Source organism: Mycteria americana, chromosome 7 (genome assembly GCF_035582795.1).
Source record: "Mycteria americana isolate JAX WOST 10 ecotype Jacksonville Zoo and Gardens chromosome 7, USCA_MyAme_1.0, whole genome shotgun sequence".
Lineage (NCBI taxonomy): Eukaryota > Metazoa > Chordata > Aves > Ciconiiformes > Ciconiidae > Mycteria > Mycteria americana.
Genome location: NC_134371.1, coordinates 48,331,409 through 48,353,087, shown reverse-complemented (window position 1 = coordinate 48,353,087; position 21,679 = coordinate 48,331,409). Strand labels below are relative to the sequence as shown.

Genomic DNA, 21,679 nt, shown 5'->3' with positions numbered 1-21,679 from the left:
AACGTTATACTAAATGGAAATGAATTGGAAAGTGACTATAAGGTGTTTTCAACATGAGAACAAATACTTTTTTGTGCTGGTAACACTGTATTAGTAAAGAATTATTTTTGGTACATAATATCTTCAATAATCAGAAGGTACTTAAAACATTTACTAGTCTGACAGGAGAATAACAGTATCAAATGCAGATATGGATCACTTGCATATGCTAGCAATTAAGAGCTCTAAGCAGCTTAAAACAGGCTAGGGAACAGTTAAACATGCATGCAGTTGTGGCACACTAATTTACCTTATTGTACACGTAAGCTACCAACTCTTTATGTGATGTGCCACCTGATATCCATTATGGAGTACATACACAGTCACACCATGGTACACATACTATGTGCTCTCCCTCTTGACTTTCTTTAGAGGGATTTCTGCTGCCCTCACTCCCCAGTACGTGCCCTTAAACCCTAGCTTTAGCTGCTGAGCAGCTCCTTCAAATAAGGACTACCGAATATACCAGACTGTTCCCATGTTTAAGTCTTAAATACTGTAAATACGGCATAGTCTTACTTAGCTGATCAGTCCTCTGCTTGGAGTTCTGTCCCGCACCTTACATACCTTCTTACCTTTCTGTTCCTACAACCCGGCTTTGCAAGAAGTTCTCTTCATGGACAATACCGCTCTCTCCTTGGGTCTACCTAATCCTGATAAGGGCCTTTTAACCACATATCCACAGAGAACAGCTACTTAGTTGAGACAGTCATATAACAAGGACTGGACAAGGGGAATAAAAAGATAATGTCATCCCCTTCAAAATGCCAGTGTCCTACCCTTTCCAAGGCTTCTAAGATGTATCGGAAGGTGAAGGCAGGATCAGACAAGGGCAATCCAGTGAAGGCAATTAGATGCTGTAATCTACATATGTGCTAAATGAGTGTTCTCTAGCTATAGGCTTAATTAGACCAGCTTTAAAACATGAAGTGAATCTTTCTAAATACAGAACTGGAGATATAATGATGCAAACAGAAAACAAAAAGCAGTCTGAATGGAATGACTGAAGTTTCTTTACAAACTATAGTGTGGGAATCATTACTGAACATGCTACAATTTGGACCGATTTTGGATCTGAAGGGACAGTAAAGCTTATAAGGATATACTATCAAATTTGGAGGCTCCTTAAACAGAATATAAAACACAGAATTAGAAATTAATTCCAGCATTATTAAATATATAGCCTTGTACAGTCAAAAACATTAACAAACTTAGAACATTCTAACTCATTTGTTCTTACTATTCCTTTTGCAGAGTTGTTCCATCAGGTCTACTCCAAAGGGTTAAAAACCTAGCCCAAAGATTTTTAAAATTTGAACTTATCCCCAATTTTTTTTCCATCTTTAAATTTAAATAGATCTTCTTTCTCAAGAGCATTTACACACTATCCTCATACTTGTAGTAAAACATTTTGCTTAATTACAAGAATCTGCAACCTAAATTATTTTAATATTATAATCTGCATTTATTGAGCTTTGCTTTCAGCACGATCTCAGGCCTGAAAGAAATATACCAGCTTTCACACAGTATAAAGCCTGACTTAACAGAGACTTCCAGAACTCAGCTAACCATGTGGATGTCAACTCAGGACCAGCAGCTTGTTGGTTTCAATACTTTATCAGCGTAAAACATGCTATTGCAAAGACTCTTTGAGTTTTGTACAAGTGTGCTCCAATTCTGGACAGTAGAGCAGGAAGGTGAAATTGAAGTTTGAGATACACTGGTATGAAGACACCCAAGTGGCTGTGCATGTGTCAGCTTGGGACTATCAAAACTTATGGGATATCATAATAAATTAGGCTTGTGTAACTACGATGGCCCTGTATATTGCATATTATCTGTAATATTAGAAGGCTGAAATACCTCAATTTTTCCATTATTCTGGGTAGGCTATGAAAATTAACTGAGAAAAGAAATCCATCCCATAATCCCTATGCCTCTGGTCTAGTAACTTTAAAAAAGGCTGTGAGAAAAAGCTTTCTCCTCCCCAGTATGAATTGCACTACTGCCATGAGCAGCAATTGATCCTAAGACAGCCAAGTTTAGAGGCAAGTCTGTGGTTTGCATTTTCAACATTCAAGAAAATGGTATCCTATGGGAAACATGCACGATCCATCAAAGGCAATCCCTGTGTAGTAAAGTAAATGGAGTTAAGTACCAAAGACAGGGCTTCCCTGAAACTCATACAGCAGAATTTTCAAAGACAGCTTAGAGAAGAATCAAATGACAATCTCCATACCTCCCTAAAGGACCATCCCTTGAGATGCTATTTTACACATAGCAGATGTCTCTTAAGGAAGGTTAGAAGTATCCATGTGATAAATAATACTTACAGCATATGCACCTATTAAAAACGCCGCATTTGCTCGTTTCCGCTGGTCAAAACTGGTATAGTACACTATCTTCTTTCTTGATAGACTGAAATACTGTTAAAAAAAAAAAAAAAAAAACAGACAGCATATTTACTGAGAGAAGAATAGACTTTAAAAAGTCACTCTTCCAAAACTGAAAAATAAGTCAGAAAAAATTCTTACAGAGAGACTCTTAAAATTAAAGGAGAAAAAAATTACTGATACCATGGATAATCTTCTTACATTATAGATAAGAGTGCAGGGAAACAGCCACTGTATCAGGGCAGATCTCTTAGTTTGCTGTGCGAAAATATTCTATAAAATGCACTTGAACCAAAATGTTCAATATAAAATACTGGATTTTTTTCCCCCAAGTTTAAATATTTGAACAATAGCTTATGAACATTGATTAAAGACATTGAAATTTTCAGACTAAAACACCCTCCTATATGTTAAATCTCTTTAGCATGTAATTCTGTGGAGAAGACGAGAAAAACTGAAGCAATCAATCTTACAGGCATTTTATAAGTTAAACAACACTCTTCCATCTCTACTACCTAAAAACAGGATGACAGACATCTTTAGAAAGCTTCAATACCAAGAATTTATATTAAAAAAATAATTTTTTGCACAAGTGAAAAGCCTGAAAAAAAGGCTAGGCAGAGACAAAACTAGTAACACTTGCAATTCCTCTTTCTTTAGGAAGAAAAGAAGCCTCTGTCAGAATCCTGTGGACAAAACTCCCATTGAAAACAAGACCAACAAACACCAGAAAAGAACAATAATGACAAACTGCAGCAAAACTATTTAAAGGCAGAGAGAGATAAATTTGTCACTTAAAAATAGCCAGTTGAACAGTTTGTTGCATTATTTTTTTAGCTTGATGAATTGCTAACTTTCGCTATATTCTGCAACACTATCACTCATGTTTTTCCTGACAGATTTCTTCAGTACTACTACAGTTTTGATGAAGCCGTCAACAGACATATTGGATTCTGCTTCTAAATATTTGAAGCACATTTCTATTTTTAAAAGTTGCACATTTTATAAACTGCCTTTATACCAGTACTGCTGTTACCCAACTTCAGGTTTTTAACTCAAATTTGACAATTTTAATTTACTTTCTTTTCCTACTCTTAGCACTGATGACACCTGGGGTGGGAGATAAGGTAACTGCTGCAGAATTATGTTTTATTTATTTAAGTAGTGCCAACTGTATTTCACTTCCAGAAATCTGTAAACATCAACTCTCATCTTAAGTCTTGTTGCAAATTTTAGGACAGCTTTAACCACAGAATCAAATTTTGTAAAAATACAGATAGCTGATAAACTCAGATGAAAACCTATGTATGTATCACAGCCAGCTTCTTACTCCCAGCCCCCACAGAAATACCACCTTTAACAGCAGTTCTAACTGTACATTCCAGTCTGGTCTTATTACCCACAACTTCCATAGGTGGAAGGAGCGAGAGTTAATGCCAACTGAGTATATCTAAATAGGAATATAATTCCTGAGATAGCCGGTTTCTGTTGATTGGAAGAGGTAGTATCTTGAGACCAACAGCAACATCTCCCTCAGTGTATATGCAAACATACAAAGCACAAGTAGTTATTTAATTAGTGAAGCATTCAATTATTATTAAAACTTGACAAAATTAATCCCAGTATTTTAAGATCCCTCCTTTCTTCCCCCTCCTCAATTTTTTAATTTTAGTGTTCTCTAACTGCAATTCCACCCATGATGTGTAGGTGGGATAAGATTACAGTAGTTATGCAACAGTGACAGAACTTCAATTATAACTTGTTGACAACTGCTTATTTTAAAGCTAAGTTCTTTGCAACATTTTACAGTTCACCTGAAATACTATTTTAAACTGCAAAAAGCACATTCTGCTAGCTAGCCGGAAGTAAGTTCTATGTAGTAAGACCATATTTCTTGTTTTATTTTACAGAATGGATTTTTTTAATCGTATGGCTATGTCAAGTCATTCTAATTTTGACATGCCTTTGTAGGTCTTTTAAAAGTTTCCAGAGCATTTAAACGAAAGCAATATATCATTTTTGTTCCTTCATTTTCAAAATGTAAGGGTTTAATCCTTATAAGCCATATCACTGTCTGAAATATTTAAGTGTTTTTTGAATCCTGACTAAAGCTTTAACACAGAATTGAAAACCGACATTAATTAACGGCTTATAGCATAGCAACCAGAGGAAAACTGCATCAGGATTTTACTTTTCAGAAGCCTATAAGACAAACCACTGTTTTTATTTGCACACAATTTACAGAAAATCAAGTTTTACAGTGTTTGCTGAAGTGTTAATGCAATCCCTCTGTTAACATACAAATTCTCAACTCAGTACACTTTCAGTATCAATACTAAGCTACATGATCTACTTTAAAAAATATTGATTTTCTAACCATGTTTAATAAGCGAAGTCTATTCTTTTGGCTAGGTTCAATGACAAGTGTTAAAGACATTTCTTTAAGGTGACTGTTTTTACAGCTCCAGAGCTCACTGAATGGATTAGGGCTTTAGATAACTGCGCAACTGAGAGGAACCAAAAATGTTTCAACAAGGAATTTGTCAATACAGGTTGTCTACAGAATAGCTATCATTAGAGATAATATAGTAACATAGTTGCAAATAATTTTTCTAAAACAAAACTAATGCATGCACTATGAAGCACTAAAGATATTTTTCTTTACCAGTAAGAAAATATTAGCAGTTTCACTCATCATTAGAAGAAAAAAATGTAGCAATATAACAGAACAGTACCTGTCAAGATACATCGCAGAGGAATATACTCAAAGACGATCTTTTGAACTAAAAGCAGAGGTTACATGAAAAGTGTGGTAGGTTTTGTTTTAGGTGATAAAACTAATTGATTGGGTATACGAGAGAGTTCCAGAACACATTATTTTCTCTGTAAGATTATGTTTTGTTTGTTTGTTTTGGGGTTTTTTTTGTTGTTTTTTTTAAATAATAAATCAGTTCTTGTTTCTTGAAGACCTTAAGAGAGATTTACTTGCACAGAAACTGATGACAGGCTTAGAAGTTGCCATTGTGGACAATTACTAGATTGTTATCTGTTTATAAGTAGCCAGATTATTTGACAGTATTTTATTTAATGAATATGGTTTAACATACTTGCATTGTTCAAGCAAAAAATTACTGCAAGGTGTTTAATAAGCATAGATCAATGCAAATACTACTTTCTATATATACGCACATATGTATATGTATGTAATATGTACATATAAATAGCAGTGAATACAAGGCTGGCAAAGTGTTCACAGAAAATTATGTATCAAAACATGTACACGCAACCTGCCTCAGAATCTAAGCTGTCCTAAAGGAGATGCTTGCAATTACTATAGTTCCATGTGTATGCCCAGCAGTTTATTTGTATTAAAACAAAAACAAACCAAACCCCTCTGTGTTTCAGCAGCAATACAGTTAGCATAGAAGAAACATTAACCCTGTAGTTCATAAGCCTGCCAGAACGTTCCCTCTCCTGCCTTTGATCTTCCGTAGTTGTATCATTTATCTCAGCAACACTCCCTCTCTGATCACCTCTGCTTCTGAATTTATTGAGATTGTGTAAAGCTATACAGACTTAAAACACAGCAGGTTTTTAAAGCAGTTTTTATGAAATCAGACTTATTTAAACAGGAAAAAAAAATATTTCTTTCATAAATGAATCACAGTTGCTTAGTCAAGCATTTTTTCCCCAAACAGAATTCAAAGAACAAGTCGGAAGATAGCACAGCCAAGCATTTTTTTCTTGCTGTTGACTTGGCTAGTCAAGATCATCTCCATAGCAATCAGCAATCAAAACATTATGAACATAACAAGGTCAGAAAGGTTTTCCTGTAAAGCATAACCAGGACTTTTATGGATATCTGACTAAATTCTTCAGCACTTCAGACCAGAACTATTTACTGTTTTTAAAAATCAGTCAGCATAAAGTTACAAGTTTACTTTAAAATGTTGGTCTGCCATTAGCACATTTCAAACTGGTATCCTTCTCCTTCCCCACCTGTCCCCCAAGAAAGGAGAGGGGAAAGCAGAAAACTGCCTCCATGTCTGACTCCTCTCCTGAAATAGATACAGCTGAAAGACTTGGAGGGGAAGTTTGTGGGGTTTGTTTTAATGAGATCTTATACTCTCGTTTCTCCTGTTCCTATTAATCGAAGTTTTAAACTTAATAAAAGTCTAAGTCTTAAATTCCTTTTGAGACACCATATCCACATAAAAATTATCACATTTTGTGAATAATTTTTTTTGTGCCACTCTTTTAAAGACTCTTTTAGTAAGAAAAGTATATGAAGTGCATACCCAACCAGGTATATACCAAATCATGGCAGGAGTCATCTGGGCTTAAGCACTGTTGATTGCCTCAGGGTCCCAAAAGTGTTGCAGTATGGCAACAGCAACCATCCCGCAGCAGAGGCTGGATTTCCAGAGAATGATGATCTGCAGTGCCTTTTACTTCCTATGATCAGCCAACTCCTGCTGTTGGTCATGGGGCACAGTTACCCTTATGCAAGAGTCTGTAAGCAGAAGGTTGCCCAACAGGACTCCTTCTCCACGTTGTTAGTCCAATCAGCACTTCCCATCTCTGAAACACTGATCACAGGCTGCCCACGTGTCCCCCTGGTGCCACGTGAGAATTACCATACTTTTGCTGCTGCAGTAGCTCACTGCATCAACACCTTGCTGGCAGGTAAGTCACAGGTCATGAACTTCTGTCTTACATACACTAGCTCAGGCCTCAGGAATCCTCCTGGGGACACTTGTGAAGGACAGACATGAGAAGGTGAGGGGTAGAAGGGTAGAAACTGTGAATCCATAATTCACAACTAGTGAAGCTGAACCTACAGTACACATTAGATGCATGCTTCAGCCCCGGGATTGGGTCTTACAAGCCTAGTTATCCACTGTAGATAGTACCTAAATTAGGACAGAGCCTGGCGTATATTTTAACTATTAGAAGAGCAAAGCTTACATCAGCAGGTACTGGCCTACCTCAGGGGTAGTGCCAATCAGCCAGACTGGAATCTATTCACGTGCAAGTTTCTATACCACGCTGGTGGCATTCCAAGCTTTAGCTGTTTGATTTCAGGTATTACTTTCAAGTGGTTGCACTATCAGGTCACCCTTCTCTATTATGCACCAGTAGTTTAAATTAACCTATTTGGAATTAGCCTCAGGTAAGGTAGCAGCAACAAACAGCCCCTCCTCACACCTGAGACAGCAGCTGATGTGCATGAGATTTCTCTGTCCTGTTCCTGACCATCTGTACTCTCCACCTAGCACTGCAAGTGTGTTTGATTTAGCAAACTGTGATGTCATTTTAGTGTAACTTTTATATTTTGGGGGGAAAAAAAATAATCCTGCAAATGTCAGAGTTACTAATTAGGTTTCAATTTGGCTCCCTTGTGTATTTTTTCCATTATAATATACAATCTTTATATCATCATGATTACAAGCCATTTATGATGAGCAGCTTGCCTCATTCAATACAGATGATGGTCTTCTAACAAGAATAAAGACTGTAGAGACATTCCTGTTTAATACAGAATAATTAAAAAAAAGAAAAAAACAACAAGTCCTGAGGTATTTATTAGTTGTGTTCTTATTTTCTGGGTGAAACTCTTGGTACCTAGGGTCCAGTTTGAAGGCGTTCTAGTTCGCCTATAAAAGTATGAAGGTACACTTCAACAGTGATACACGAGACTGTATTCGGGTCCTAAACTGATCACAGTCTCAATTTGAATCTGGAAAACACAGAACTAATCTCTCTAGTTCTCACAGGCACAGTGCAAATTAGAATAGTAGGTTTATTATTGGTTCTTCTCTGGAGTAACTGCTTCACAGAGCAAGCATTCTCCACAGTCTTTAATAACTCAAATATAAGGTCACAAACAGCAGAATTAAGGTAAAAAATACCCCACAGATTCCTAGTGAACGAGCATCATTGGTCATGTGTTTGAATGGGACAGTGGCACTGGAAAATAGGGTGATAAGATAATGTATTTATAAGCTCTATTTAGTATTAATGCAGAAATGGCAAATCCAATGTTTTCCCAATATGAACATGGGCATTCAAAATTAGAAATACTAGAGTTTAATTTTTTATTTACAATGAACTTTCTATATTAAGAAGCAATGTAAATTTTCACTAGAAGCACTTCTTTGCAAAAAGGTTATAGCAACTCTACAAACTCCTCAATTTGCAGAACCTCCTCTTAGGACTACCTGACCTTAAGTCAGCATGCCCCTGGAAGTAGCAGATAGCGTGAATCAACTTGCATAATGGTTTCATTTGTGCAGCAAACATTAGTCCCAAAAGGTGTCATTTTTGATACAGGAATCTTCTTAACAGTGGCCAATGTTACCACATCTGTCGTCCCATTTTCTCCTTCTAGCAGTAACAGGTCTAGTATTTTATATTATAAAGATTTTAAATGTCTAATATTTAGTGAAGGGTCTCCTTGCTATTTGCACACAAGTGATATTAATTAGTACCTTGGAATTAAACCATCTGTTTTATTTCTTTTTTTCTTTATATCTTTATATCTTCTTTATTTCTTTATCAACTGCAGTTGATAAATTTTCTATACATGCTGCAAATCACTTTCACAGGCATCTGGGGACCAGGTTAAATCTACAGCTATGTGCTCAGTGTATTGGGTCTGGCTAGGATGGAGTTCGGTTTTCTCCATAGCAGCCTGCATGATGCTGTAGCTATTGCCAAACAGCGCTTGCACAGCATCAAGGCCTTCTGTTTCTCAGTCTGCCCTCACAGCGCATAGGCTGGGGTGGGCAAGATGCTGGGAGGAGACATAGCCAGGACAGCTGACCCCAACTGACTAGAGGGATATTCCATACCATGTAACATCATGCTCAACAATAAAACTGAGGAGCAGTCTTTCTAAATTAGCAGCTGCTCAGGGACTGGCCAGGGATTGGTCTGCTGGTGGGAGGTGGTGAGTGACTGCCTTTGCACCACTTGGTTTGTTCCCCCCACTGTCTCTCCCCACTTAAACTCACCCACAAGTTATCTCAACCCACAAGTTTTTCTTGGTTTTGCTCTTCTGATTCTCTCCCCTGTCCCACACTGGGTTTGGGGTGGGAGTGAGTGAGCAGCTGCCAGGTGTTTAGTTTCCAGCCAGGGTCAACCCACATCAGTCTTGTGGTTTCATGACAGGACAGTGTTGTTAGAACAGAACTCAGTCATGGTGATCTTCAGAATTAACTGCTGCATTTACAGATTCTAGACAACTTCATAAAGAAAGGACCAACACTTTGCAGTCAAAAGAAAAAGCTACTGTGGTATCCAAAGAAGATACCAAAGTTTTCTATCTCTAGCGAAGAGCAACTGAAAATTGCCTTGAATCAACAATCATTATATGGAAGCAAGAAAATAAGAAAGCTTCTACAAATTAATTGATAGGGAGTGACACTTCTACAAGACAGACAGAAAAAGGAACCATTTTTATATGTGTAAAAACACATTTCCGTAACACTTATTAGAAACAACATTTTATTAAATTGAATGAGATTTAGAAGTTTTAACTTTTCCACTGAGTGAGATTTAGTTTAAATAGTGTGATTTTGGGGCCCATGTTTTGTTCTTGTTCATGGGTTTGGGGTTTTTTGTTTGGTTGGGTTTTTTTAATATCTGTTTTTTCAGTAATTCATACCAGCATACCCACTTCATTAGCTGCAAACCCATGAAATATCCAGAGTGTTTTTTGTTACTATTGTCTTGAAACTGTAAGGTTATGAAAAAAGGTGAACACATCCTTCAGTGCCTCACCTGCTAAGCAACAATGACAGCATATTCATTTTTTCCATTCTTCAGAGGGAAAAGAATTCAGAACAAAGAATAACCTTAAAGCTTAGTAGTAACCATCTACATAACGAGCACCTAACAACCACTTTCAAACTAGATAATACATTTTAGTTTAATTTCAAAACTCAAAAATATAGGAACATTGTTTTTAAACAAAGCTTACCTTTAATTTCTTATTTAGTTTACAGCAGTATCTGTATAACATCGCCAAATTTAAAGGTCCAAAATCTCCATAGAAACTGGGAGAAAAAGAACAAAAAAAGGTGTTATTTATACAAAAGAGCTAAGTAAATTTCAAAATGCATGTTGTTGATAGTTAAAGCTGCAAATCAGTAACTTTTGGGGGATACCAAGTAGCCAATATTTATGGTGCAACAGATAAGCTCTTTATTGATTCATTTAAAATGATAATAGTAACAATTAATTTGAAAGCATTTATAGCTTCAGTTTAAGATGCTCCAGTAACTACTGTTTCCATTATATACACACACTAACTACAGAATTTTTTCTTCATCCCATGATATCCAGTCTGGTTTTGGCCAAAACTACGGAGTGAAGAACTTCAAGACACGATCTACTCCCCTTTAAGCCATGCTGATATCATCCTAGATAAAAGATTCTACAACTGCTTAAGATGAAAATATATCATTAGATACTATGAAGAATAAGCCAAATAGAATTTCTTATGGGTAGTAAAATTTATTTAATAACATCCAGTCTTGATCTCTGTCTGAAATTTAAGCTTATTTCTTTTTATCCCATCCTCCACTGTTGCAGAAATTACATATTACATATATACTTTACATATAATTGTTTCCTTTCGTCCCCCCAATCTTCTTGTCTTTAGGCTGTTCTTCCAATTTATTATTTATTTCGTGTCTTCTGATTGTTCATGTTTCTCTCTTCTAGATTCTTCTTAAACATTCATATTACCATTGAAGCAGCAATCACTGTCCTTAGGATAAAAGCTAGCAGCAGTAGTCTGTACAGGAAAATTATTGCACAATAAAAGTAAATTCCTGGTAGGGATTCACAGTGCTCTTCCTAGCTAACCCGTCATATAAGCACCTTTACAAGTCATAGCAGCCTTTATGCAAGCAATGTATAATGACACCTTCTAGAGCTTTCTCCCTCCCTACCCATCGTGCAAAATTGCTCAAAATTTAAGTTGCAAGCTTTCTCCAATATTTTTCTTTTTCTGTGTAGGAGTCTTTATCTTGATGGTCTATGAAAATTTCTTGATGCACACATTATAAGTTACAGTGAAAATGGACTATAACTGTTTTAACCTGCTCTGCCTTAAGTCTTTTGATAAGAGAGAGAGGACACTTGCTTATTGACAAACTAAACAGGCCATCAGCATCTGAATGCGTGTTATTTGGGGAATGACAAAACAAAAAGGTAACTATGTTCTATGACTTCTGGGCTTTGAAGGAGCGAAAAAACTTACTGAAATCAGATGATAGAATAGGTGGTAGTACCTTTTCAAGCTTTCTTCCCCATGGAAGAGGGTTTATTTTTCAGGACAATTAATTACAGTCCAGTTAAAGATAAGAAGAAAACTTCTACTTTGAGGGCTGTCACACATTGGGAAGAGGTTGCTCAGAGAAGCTGTGGAGTCACAGCCCAATTGTACAAGGCTCTGAGCAACGTGCTCTTGTTGACCTTGCTTTGAGCCTGGGGGTTGGATTAAATGATCTCTGGAATTGCCTTCCAGCTTCAGCCATTCTGCTATTCCAAGTGGACACAACAATGAAGTAGGAGTGCCCTATCTTTTTGGTGCTTATAACTTCATTTATCCTCCTCCCCGCATTCCTTCAAACAAAAAAGCCAAGCCCAGTGCAAGAAGAGACAATTATATTAGTCTGATCACTATCTAAAATGCGTAGCCTGCCTGCCACACCAATGATATTAGTATAATCTACTTTAGAATATCAAATAACAACACAACTGTTTGTTAAGATTCAGTTCAACCCTTCAGGACAAAATATTTTGACATAATGTTTAATTACAGAAGTTCATTAGCTGGGTCAAAGACTAAGCTGTCCAACTCTTAGGACTTTATTTGTAGGTTGCACAGAAGTTAACTAACTCAGTGGTAGTAAAGCAGTGTGTAACTTTAGAATTCCTCACTTTTCTTAAATAAGTCTGCCAGATATGGTCAACGGTTACAGTTATTTTAAAAAAAAACACATCCATACAGTTTAATAGAGATGAAATTAAAAAAACAACTCTAAGAAGGACAAGTATGAGTTATGACATAAGTTAAAACAGGGGGTCTAACAACACTAGAGTGAATGTACCTCAGAAAAGCCATATAAAAGGCTTACTAAGATCTCTTCCCATTCTGCTGCACTAACACCTTCTCTAAATCAAAAAACCAACCCCATCTTGTTCCATTAACTTCAGAGTATTCTTTCACTTGTATATACAATGGAAGAGTAGAATTTAGGATTTTAAGATTATTTAGTGAAAAATACTTTTAAAAGCATTGTGAAAAAGTATGGAATATAATAGTTACTAGAATACAGAATACTTTTTTTTTAAACCAATGTGAGCAAAGTAGCTTTGATCAGCTCAAAGATATAACTGAATACACAGTTCATCTAAAGCACTGAAGAATTACAGCCATGCTTTAGGATAAGTTTTTATTACTATTTATGTGCTAGAAGTACATCAATATGAAGTCATATATCCACTTCTACTTTTCCACATGATTAAACTCAAGTGTAGGAAAAGCACATTAAAATGAATTTAAAAATCAATTTATCCACAACTAATTACTTACTATTTTGGTGGGGATAAGGATAAAACACACTTATTGAGTCCATCCATGAAGTAGTTATATTTCTACAAAATAAAGGTATTCAGATTCTCTCAGCTGCCAAGCTAAAGATGTCACAATCGTAGACTGACTATTTCTCCATCACTTAGTACCATTAAGTATGCTGTGCTTCTCTTAACACGGGGGGGGGAAAGTGTCAATGTTTAAGATTCTGGTACTACCACCATTTGTCTATGCTGCAGAAACAAGATATTTCTCAGAATCCAAACACAATCATAAAGGAAAGGCACTTTCAGTCACTGTTGCACCAGCATTATTACCCACACACCAAACACTGGCAATTCCCAAGTTATTTACATAACACCATGCAGGCAGTATAAACCACCCATTGGCTTTGTTGATAAAACATTGTGGCAGATATGTGAGGGAGAAAGGTTATTTGTTACATGTATAATATTAACTTTCTCCACTTAATACCTCTAAATTGGAATAAGCTTGAATGTCCTTTTTTTAATGGGGCTAAGTGAAACAAGTGCTTTACAAACCTTCAAATCAGAGAGTTCTCTGAAAGATAATACAAGGTGCTGTATTGAAGCCAATGAACTCTGATCTACAAAACCCTTCTTCAATTTATATCCTTAGAACTAAATACAGTTTCGACATGTCTAAACAGAAGGGTTTAATCTTATGCACTCTCATTACTTTTAGTATAACAGGCCATTTTTGTACTTGAATTAGCGACACTTGCTCCTGACTCACCCAGAGGATTTTATTCTTTAGAACAGAATTTTGACATAGAGTTAAATATAAGTGGAAGATGGGAAATGGGGGCTACGGGGAATGGGGAAGAAATGACACACAAAGTCATCATCTTAATAAAGAATTTTATCTGGCAAAAGTTGAAGATAAAAAACATAAAAGAAATCAAATCTTATTATATGATAGTCACTGATAACAATCTCCCCAATATTATTTTACTTCCATCTCTTTTACAGGTAATAGACTTTCTTTGTATCTAGATGTGTTAATAAGCATTTATACACAATAAGAAATCAGTATGCCTCTGAAGCTTAAGCCAGTTAAGAGAGACAGTCATTTACAATGGAGGTGGGAACGAGATATGAGGAACAGAAGGCAAGTATGGTATTAATCTACATTTAATTATATTTTGTTTTAATCAAGTACTTAGATGATAGCTTAAATTATTCTTCCCCCTCATCCCATGGAAACTTGCTATCCTTATGCTTCTCAAACTAAGAAGTAGCGAAACCCCAGAATATACTAAATGAATATTTAAATATTCTACTTCAAAAATACTATCATAATGCTACCTGGAAGCAGTAGCATAGGTTTCTTGTATCTGTATTCTCCTTAGAATAGACTCATAGAAACACTCCTTCCTATCAGTTCTTATAGCACAAGATCTGAGGTATTTGCCGTATTGTATCACAGGAATGGTCATCCACTTAGAAAGGCCAGCCCATAAAGAGCTCGTTGGTCTACTCTGTCATGCAAGCAGTTACTGTACGTTCTTCCAGGAAATTTAATGGTGAAAGAAATGTAGTCCATAACTCTTCAGGACAGCAACTCAAGTTGTTTCTGACTGCAGTTCCATTGGATGCTACGTGAAGGTGCCATGACTCAGCTCAAGCCTTGGACACCTCTTCTGAGAAGGTGTCCAAGTCACTTTTTACTGAGCATTTGAATACCACTGACCCTAGTACAGCAGAAGAATGATAAACAGCTTTCATATCTTGAACTACTGGATGGAGCCTGGTTATGGTTAATGAAGGAATACTATAGCCTGGCAGATTTTGAAATTAACTGATAACCTCCATATTAACATCACAGTCAATCTATTTATGGCCAAGGTATCAAGTTATCTTTCAAAGATAAATTGCACTACTTATACTTTACCCCAGAAGCCTGATACTTTTTCTCCACAGATGAATACACCAAAGCAGTAGTTTTACACCACCATTCACTTACGATTTTGTGATACAACAATGGAGATACAGATGAAAGGATAGAAGATCCTATCTGAAAAGCTATTTCAGGATTATTTTCTTGTTGACAGACCACTGTAATTTCAGTGTTATTGCTACACTGAACATGAGGGTACACATGCATTCTTACCAGGCTGTGGGCATTTCCGATAGTTTGAATATGGTCCAAAGCCTAATTACCATTAGGGGAGAGGGAGGGGGGAATAGGACAGAGCCACCAAGTCAGTTCTAACAATGCAATAATGCTCAGAGGTGATGACATTACTTGCATGGCAGCTTACTCAATTATTGGTTTACTAACTTGAAAACAGAGGCACAGTTTAACAATTGCAATAATTTTCTGGAGTATGTACATCAGAATTGGAGTACAACTACTCCTTTATGTAGGAAGCTTGCCTTCTTGAAGACTAGCAATCATATAAAGTAATTTTTCCTGCCAAAACAGGAGCACCCCAAGCTTGCAATTACTCAAACCAAAACATTTACAACCACAAGACCTTCAGGAACTAGCAGAAATACAGCTTCCTAACTGCAAAACTAAACTAATTTTTCAGCATTTTACAAAGATCCAGCTTGCTATTAAAATTAAGCAATGAGACTCAATTAGAATAAGAAATATTCTCCACCTGCTTTTCTCTCCCCCTTTTCTAGGCTGGATTACTGGAACATTCAGGCCACTGCACTGTAAGGCCCTTGGTGCATGTGCTCTGAATCTAGCCATTAAGCAGTACAAGAACCAGCTACCGCAGAAGTGGCCAACTGGCTACTACAGATAAATGCTTCAAATCATAAGCTGAGCACATCTTGCATGCAACAAAGTTTCTGGATGAAAGCCAAGACTATCAGTCCACACATTCATTACAACCTAACTGCTGGTCAGGAAATCTTACCTGTTCAGTCTTCTTTCTCCAACTCCTGTTTCGTAGAGTGTGTTCCTCCTTCCTGTTTCTCAAGCACACAAAGGTGGGATGCTTAACGGCACCGTCTCTCTGCTCTAGTCCCACCAGTTCCAGTAACATGTGAATTGCTAGGAGCTTTCTTATCTGGGCTGAGACACAATCCCTAACACTTAAAACTACTTAGGGATTGCACACTTCTGAATGGATGAAGGATGATACAGCAAATATAACCCTAGAAATTATATATCACCTCACTGGTTGCATCTGAAGGTAGGAATAATACAGAGGCTCTGGATTATGCAAAACACCAGGTACTCACTCCATTTCCCCTTGAATGTTCCAAATCCTCCTTAAGATCCTGATTCTTCAAAATCCAACAAGAACTCATAGATCCAAATTATAGATAAATAGCTATTCCAGATATATTCATTTTTGATACAATGCTCCTTAATGTCAAGAACAAAGTATCAGTGAAGAGGTTCTCCCATAAAAAGTTTCCCTATAGAGGAATCTTCAGGTCACATTAAAACTCTATTCTCTATGGGGGGGAAAAAAAAAAAAAATCATCTTAACAGAGGCCAAGTTTCTCATAAGGGGTTTCCTAAATCAAGCTACACTCTCATCCAATATAAAACTGGAGCCTAGAAGACAGATCCGTTTTATCCTGGTACCCATTTACTGCAAGCAAAAAAGAATTCCTCAATACTTTTGGCAATTGCTTTTATCCTTTCCATATGAAGAAGTGAAGACAGATATGGTAAAGCAATGTGGAGGTATAAAATTTATGAAACTGTTGGACTGGAGAGAACACAGCAGGTGTTAAGGGATAGCACTTTACAAGTTTCAAATATAAAGTTAGGTCAGTAGTTCATGTCTGAAGGAAAAATTGACACTCCCAGTTCTTAGATCTTCAGATTTTCTTGTTTGCAGTGAAATTAAAATCTCTCATTTTAAGACGGAGAATAAAATAAAGCTGGAGTACTATTCTTAATACTCATCTGCAAGCTGGTATTAGTATATGAAGTTTTTCTGCTCTGTATTTACATTCACATTGATAGAAGCTAGAAGTCAGGAAATGTCCTAATAATTTTTTTTTTGTGGACTTTTGCTTTCTAAGTTATATTGGTCATCTGATAGTCAAGTTCAAGTCTTCAAAAGCTACTGATATGAACAAGGAACTCCCAGTTCTCTGTGTGAAGAGACAGCTCTGTTTGTTTTTAACAAGGCTAAGTTTAAGTTTTCTTTTTCCTTTCAAGTGATATAAGCCACAGAATGGTGGAGAAGTTCAGGTTTCCTATGCAAGTACTGTTACCGGATAGCCACAGAAAAGAAGCATTTAGCCAAAGTAAAATTAAACAAGTTAACCCTTATTCTTCTCACAGGAAAGAGAAACTGCTTCTTTGCATACACACATGCAGTGAAGGAAACAAGTCCTACAAGTCAAAGTCCAAACAGTACTCATTTAATATTGTTGTAGCTAAGCATCTGAGAGTCTTATTCTACTGCTGCTTGAACTCAAAGAAGTAGCTAACATTAAGACTGCTGTGAAATGGGCAAGTAACAGACCATGGCTTTAAAGAAAGTTTTAGTGTAAAACATAGGATGTACAGAGAATATCATATTAATTACTTTTACAGCTGCTCACAAGATGTCAGAGACTAGATCTGCAAAAGCTGTTTATACAAGAGATCCTAAGTCAGAACAAATGACCAAATAAAACTATTACGATTTATGAAAGCTGCCATTATAATTTATCAGTAAGAGGTTCCTGTTTCTCATTATCTAAATTTTAATTTTGAGAAAACTACTCAACAATAAAAAGGACATAAAAAGTTGCTTTGATAAAAATATGTGAAAGCCAAGTTAACCAGTCAAGTGTAGTATTCTCAACCCAGATCTGTTTACTGAAAGGTGAGACATGAAAGACACTATTCTTAGAGAATAAAAAGCTTCTTACTAGCACCTAACGCATTAATTGAAGTCTTGTCAAGGCAAGGCTCATCTATTTGCCAAATGACAGTCTTCATCAAGCTGGATTATTTCTCATTAACTCCGTTTTCCTGAAATAACAGTTACCTGCACTATATTACCCTGAAAGATTGTATTTCCTTACAAGTAGTAGTGCAGACTTTCTCAGGAGGGACCTCAGAGTTTCAGAATGAGGCTGACAAAATCTTACAGAAACAGAACAATCAAAAAAGAGAATTCAGAATTGGATAAATTCATTCAAGTTTCTTGTTCCCTCAACTGAGGAATTTACATACCATTTCCCTAGCATAATAGGTTCAAGGTTAAATTGCAGCACATTTAACTAAAATAGTGACAGTTGTAGTAGCAAGTTCTAGTCAGCTACCATTTGAGATGTTCTTAAAAGCATTTAAGCTTATCTTTATTATTTTTTTAAAGTGTGAATGTTTAAATAAGTGAAGACAGTGTTATGAATTCATTAGAACAGTTGACAACTTCAAGTGAAAACTGAAGGCTAAAGTACTCACGATTACATAACCACACTTTGTGTACAATTTAGTGATAAATCACATGACAAACTGCAAGAGCAAGTCAGCATTTATCAGACCAAAGCTTCCAAGACCATTAGAACTACTGCTACAGCTGTTTTGCTTAATAAATGGGGTATACTATTAATGTACACTACTACTTCCTTATGTCTCTTCAAGAGTGGGGGAAAAAAGGGAAGCGAGGCAGTGAGATAAGTACTATGTGATCCAATAACATGCTCTCTGTAATCAGACACCTCTGAACCTACACATTCATGAGGTTTTCAGATGATATATTGCTTCAGTGAAAGCAAACTGACACCTCAGTAAAGTCAAGTAAATAAATTTCTGTAACACTTCATACTTAAGAGTTATCACTAAAGTTAACAGAATAACAGACCAAAGAAAAGCAGTTTACTTCCATGAAGTAAACTGCAGTAAACTGCACAATGAAGTATCTTTGTCTTGTCACTAGAATGCCACACCTAAACCAAATTAAGTCAATAAACAGTCATATTAACAAAGTTACTTACATACTTCACGGCTGCTGAGGATTTTGTGCTTGAGTAGACATCTCCTATCCTCCTCCTCCTAACAATCTGAACAACTCATTTGATTAGAAGGCAGAAGTGGCCATGAAATTCTGATCAGCAAGAACAGCACCAGCAGGCCATTTTGAATGAAGACTCTGGAAACCACTGTTCTGAGCTACTGCACTTCAAAACTCCCTTCCAAATGTTTATTTTGCTATCATGTAACAAATATTTCTAATCACTTTCTCAGAAAGAAGGCTGCATTTTTGAGGAAATTAGCAGAAGATCTTATCTGGTGTATTAAAGTTACACTCCACTACTGCTTACAGACTGCCCCTGATGTCAGGCCCCTCACTTTGCTGTGCAGCCTGTGAAACATAACAGATTGATGTCAAGCTCACTGATGAGAATAAGGAAAAGGGAAGCTATAGTAAAATCAGTATTTCCCCAAGAACCAAAAGACTTGCATTCTATTCCTCATTTTTCCTCTAGCTTTCCAATTTCAGAAAGATATTGAAAAAAATATAAAATGGTAACCCTACTGACCCCTACTTTTACTTCCCTGAGACGATATAAACTTCCTTGGAGATGAGAGGGAAAAGGGAGAGGAAAAAATAAAAACAAGATCAGGCTTGGTTTTACTACCAAATATTGCATGCACGGATAGTGATGGGTGCTGCAATACAAATATCAGGGGAAAGTTCATAGCATTGTTATGTAAAAGAGAGATTATTACACAAGATTCATTCATACCACCTGGTAACTGTCACTTAACTTCTACCTCATATTACATTTTAGTATTTTGAGAGCACAAAGGGGATACTATTACAGCATCAAATACAGGATGATACCTTTAAAAAAGGCCAAATAGATTAGGAACTATCAATTCAGAAAATACACCGTGAGTCACATGTCCAAAATCTTCTAGGGCACATCTAAAGATAAAGGAAACTTTGCTTCCTTCCATTATCTTGTAATTATATCTGGTATCAATTTACACCCTGGTACATGGTTAACAGGTAATTGGGTTAAGGAGTAGACTTACTGAATTTCCTTTATACATGTTAAAGAAAATTACTTTTTTGTACCCCTCAAATTTCTCAGTACTTTTTTTTTTTAAATATGATACTGTCCTCACACAAAATACCCCTGTTACAGTCCTTGGTTAGTACAATCATCTGTAACTAACAGACTACAGAACTGCTCCCCCTTCCCACCCCCAAGATCAAATCCCACATAAGATTCCTTCATCCTTCCTAGAAGCATATTAAGAATTAGAAACAAAATACCGCAGGTCAAGCATAACATAGAAGTCTTAGAAGAGATACAAGATCAAATTTTTCTTTCATTAAAGGAAGTGGAACATATTCATATAATACAAATTGCTCAGGACCTTCTCCAGTTGAATTCTGCTTTTAATATTAGGTCAACCTTGCCTTAGGGTACTGAGGTCCCTTCCAACCTAAATTAGTTAAAGATCATTACAGAACCTGCTTCCAACCCAAGCAGTTAATTACAGGAGTCAACTTTGGGAACTCCAGTAGAAGACACACAGCTTAAGATAATGAAGACTCAAAAACATGTGTAGAAAAGAAACCCTAAAACTGTAAGCTCTGCATAGAAAGAAAGCTAGAAACCAAGGAAGATTAGTTTACACCTTCACAGAAGCAGCACTGAAGTCACTGGAGAAGGGAAGGAAAAATGGTCTGTGCTCACAAGTTCTTCAACTCATGGAAATAAAGTCATATTTAAAATAAGACCACATTTTTTGTTTCACTTGTGCTGCAGCAAACCCCTTGTCAAGTGACTAGATATATTATTGCACGTGAAACAGTTGATCTGGGAACACAGTGTAGAGCAACTACTTTTTAACCACAGCATAGAGCAATTACTTTATTTGTTTAATGAATTTTATGTCCTTTAATAGTATTCACACTACAATAAATTTTACTGTTGACCTTCTATGTGCTGTCAGTGCCTTCCAAACACATGAAGCTTTTTACTTCACAGAAAATACTTTTTCTGCTGTTCCAAAGCTACAAAAGCCAACAGGAAGTGCTAATCTCAAAGCCTTCTGCAGATTTATAAAAAAAGTTGCAGATGTCCTTCAAAAGCACATTTAAGCTTTGCATTCTTATGATTCTGTATAAAAGGTGATCACTTCATACTCTATACAGGAAAATACATATAAACCAAACTATTGTTTCATCTATTCATACCAAACAAGTCTTCTATTTAAGACATTTAATAAGATGTAATTAGTCTTAAGAGATCTTCTTCTCCACCTTATAAACAAATCTTACAAAGCTCAGATATCCTTCCCCTAGCTCAACGACAATTTAAGCCATTTAACTAGTCTTGTAGCTGTTATTGTGTTTTTTTAAATAGCAGTCTTGTTAAACTAGTTTCAGCTAATGTATAAATACATTCAGGCTAACTTTATACTCATGCTTTGAGCAAGTAGCTAAATGGGGCAGAAATATTCTATATAGTATTGAAGTGTGTTGGGAAGAATCTCAGGTGATCACTCTGAATATGCAAAACACAACAGATCACAACACTTACTTTTCATACACCAGTTCCTCATCAGTGCAGAAGTAGTGGGTATTTACGGTACTTTTCGGTTTGTTTCGTAAAGTAGCGAAGTACAACCGATCTGAAAGACAAATTAGGGCAGCAGTGTAGGACGGACAAAGCAGACCGCCACT

At 36.3% G+C, this 21,679-nt stretch overlaps 1 protein-coding gene across 5 annotated transcripts in view; it reads right to left on the bottom strand.

Annotated features, from left to right (window-relative positions):
• The window catches only part of CDC14A (cell division cycle 14A), a 68,011-nt gene that overhangs the window by 44,886 nt on the left and 1,446 nt on the right, over positions 1–21,679 (bottom strand). For all 5 annotated transcript variants that reach the window (XM_075508252.1, XM_075508255.1, XM_075508253.1 and 2 more), the window contains exons 2-4: positions 21,537–21,627; positions 10,417–10,492; positions 2,373–2,465 (exon numbers count right to left, since the gene is read on the bottom strand). In XM_075508252.1, coding sequence (XP_075364367.1) covers positions 2,373–2,465; positions 10,417–10,458 — 135 coding nt within the window. In that variant the 5' untranslated portion in view covers positions 10,459–10,492; positions 21,537–21,627. The remainder of the gene's footprint in view (positions 1–2,372; positions 2,466–10,416; positions 10,493–21,536; positions 21,628–21,679) is intronic.